Source organism: Mandrillus leucophaeus, unplaced genomic scaffold (assembly GCF_000951045.1).
Source record: "Mandrillus leucophaeus isolate KB7577 unplaced genomic scaffold, Mleu.le_1.0 Scaffold8, whole genome shotgun sequence".
NCBI classification, from domain to species: domain Eukaryota; kingdom Metazoa; phylum Chordata; class Mammalia; order Primates; family Cercopithecidae; genus Mandrillus; species Mandrillus leucophaeus.
Genome location: NW_012108696.1, coordinates 3,957,731 through 3,960,153, shown reverse-complemented (window position 1 = coordinate 3,960,153; position 2,423 = coordinate 3,957,731). Strand labels below are relative to the sequence as shown.

At 52.8% G+C, this 2,423-nt stretch overlaps 1 protein-coding gene across 1 annotated transcript in view; it reads left to right on the top strand.

The window, feature by feature from the left end:
• The window catches only part of RFX2 (regulatory factor X, 2 (influences HLA class II expression)), a 74,624-nt gene that overhangs the window by 57,712 nt on the left and 14,489 nt on the right, over positions 1-2,423 (top strand). The window contains exon 8 of the mRNA XM_011967479.1: positions 1,136-1,251. Coding sequence (XP_011822869.1) covers positions 1,136-1,251 — 116 coding nt within the window. The remainder of the gene's footprint in view (positions 1-1,135; positions 1,252-2,423) is intronic.

The window sequence follows — 2,423 nt, the reverse complement described above, 5'->3', positions numbered from 1 at the left end:
CGCCCAGGCTGGAGTGTAGTGGTGCGATCTCGGCTCACTGCAATCTCCGCCTCCCAGGTTCAAGCGATTCTCCTGCCTCAGCCTCCTGAGTCACTGGAATTACAGGCGAGCGCCACCATGCCCGGCTAATTTTGTATTTTTAGTAGAGATGGGGTTTCTCCATGTTGGTCAGGCTGGTCTTGAACTCCTGACCTCAGATGATTCACCCGCCTTGGCCTCCCAAATTGCTGGGATTATAGGCGTGAGCCCCTGTGCCTAGCCAAGAATTTCACTTTTTTTCTGAGAGAGAAATGTTAGGGGGAAATATATATCTATTTTCTCAAGTGTCCATTAACAAACTGTGGTTCATCCATATGATGGAATATTATTCAGCCTTAAAAAGGAGGAAATTCTATTCTGGGCAGGGTGGCTCACGCCTGTAATCCCAGCACTTTGGGAGGCCAAGGCAGGCGAATCACGAGGTCAGGAGATCAAGACCATCCTGGCTAACATGGTGAAAACCCATCTCTACTAAAAATACAAAAAGTTAGCCGGACGCGGTGGAGGGCGCCTATAGTCCCAGCTACTCGGGAGGCTGAGGCAGGAGAAGGGCGTAAACCCAGGAGGTGGAGCTTGCAGTGAGCAGAGATGGCACCACTGCACCAAGACTCCGTCTCAGAAAAAAAAAAAGGAGGAGGAAATTCCAACACAGGCTAGAACTCGGTGGACCTTGAGGACACAACGCTCAGTGAGACAGGCCAGTTGCAAAAGGACAAATCCTGTATGACCCCACTCCTAGGAGGTCCCTAGAGTCGTCAGATTCACAGAGACAGGAAGTCGGGTGGGGGTGCCAGGGGCTGGGGACGGGGATGGGGAGTGAGTGTTTCATGGGGACAGAGCTTCAGTGTGGGAAGATGAACAAGTTCTGGAGATGACGATCGTAACGGTTGCACAGCCACGTGAATGTGCTTCATGCTGCTGAGCTGTGCACTCAAAATGGTTCCGATGGTAACTTTTGTGTTGTGTGTATTCGACCACAACTTGTAAACATCATACACGCACATGCCTGACTGAATCCTGCCCAGCCCCCAACTCCTTGGGCCCACCCCCAGTAGGGCTGCTAGGCCTCATGGTGGCATGTGTGTTCCCGGCCTAGGTACCGGCCAGCCCAGAAGACGGACAGCCTTGGGGACAGCGGCTCCCACAGCAGCCTCCACAGCACCCCAGAACAGACCATGGCCGCGCAGAGCCAGCACCACCAGCAGTACATTGGTGAGAGGCCTGGACAGGCCCCGGGGCGGGGCTCCCATCGGCTCGCCACACTCCTGGGTTTCAACACCAGCAGAACCAGCGGCGTCTAAACGTCCGCTTCTGACAGTTTTCTTATGAGACACCTTTTCGGTCAAATAGAAAGTTCTCAATAGACCTTCTTTTTGACATCTCTGAGACTTTAGAATAATCAGCACATGCCAAAAAAAAAGTAATATATAAAGTGACCATCAGAAAAATGAGAAAATAAACAATGACCTTCAGGAAGAACACTAGAGGACAGGTGGCTCATGCCCGTGATCCCAACACCTTGGGAGGCCAAGGCGGGAGGATCACTTGAGCTCAAGAGTTCAAGACCAGCCTGGGCAACATACTAAAAAATTATTAAATAAATAAATAATTAGCCAGGCATAGCAGCAAGCTCCTGTGGTCCCACCTATTCAGGAGGCTGAGAAAGGAGGAAGATCACTTGAGCCCAGAAGTTTGAGGCTGCAGTGAGCCGTGATCACGCCACTACTCTCCAACCTGGGCAACAGAGCGAGACTCTGCCTTTCAAATTAAAGAAAAAAGAAAGAGTGCTAGATATTCTCTACTCGGGGTGCACCAGGATTTGCCTGCCATCTGGGCTTTCTTCCTTCTTGCCTGGCGCTTTCGGGGTGCTCCCGGTTCCCCCACATGAGGCGGTCTTGGCCTCCTCCCTGGGGGCTGCTCAGGGGACAGCGTTCTTCCCCAGCTGGCCTAGCGGTGGTGCCGTCTCTGCCCCAGGAAGGCCCTAACTCAGAACCTGCCATGAGGGAGGGCGGAGGGTTGGGGGACGGCCAGGGAAGGCTCACTGGTATCAGTGTCGTGATTCAGGTGGGCTCTGTACACACTCAGTGGCTTCCATGTAGTTTATGATCTTTTTTGAGCCCAAACAACCCTCCTGGGTTGAGTCTCCTGCAGAGATTGAGGTGGGGTCAGGCCCATCTTCAGGAGATCACTGCAAGGACACTGTGGCTGGCCTTCTCCCCGAGATGCGCTGCCCTGAGCTGGCTCTGTGGGTACTGGCTGTGTGCCAGGGCTTGGGCTCAGGGCTTTCTGCGTCTGCATATTTAATGTTCCTGGGAGGTGGTAATATTCTCTCCATTTTCTACCTGAGAAAACTGATGCTTACAAATTCCCTGACAGTGCCGGGC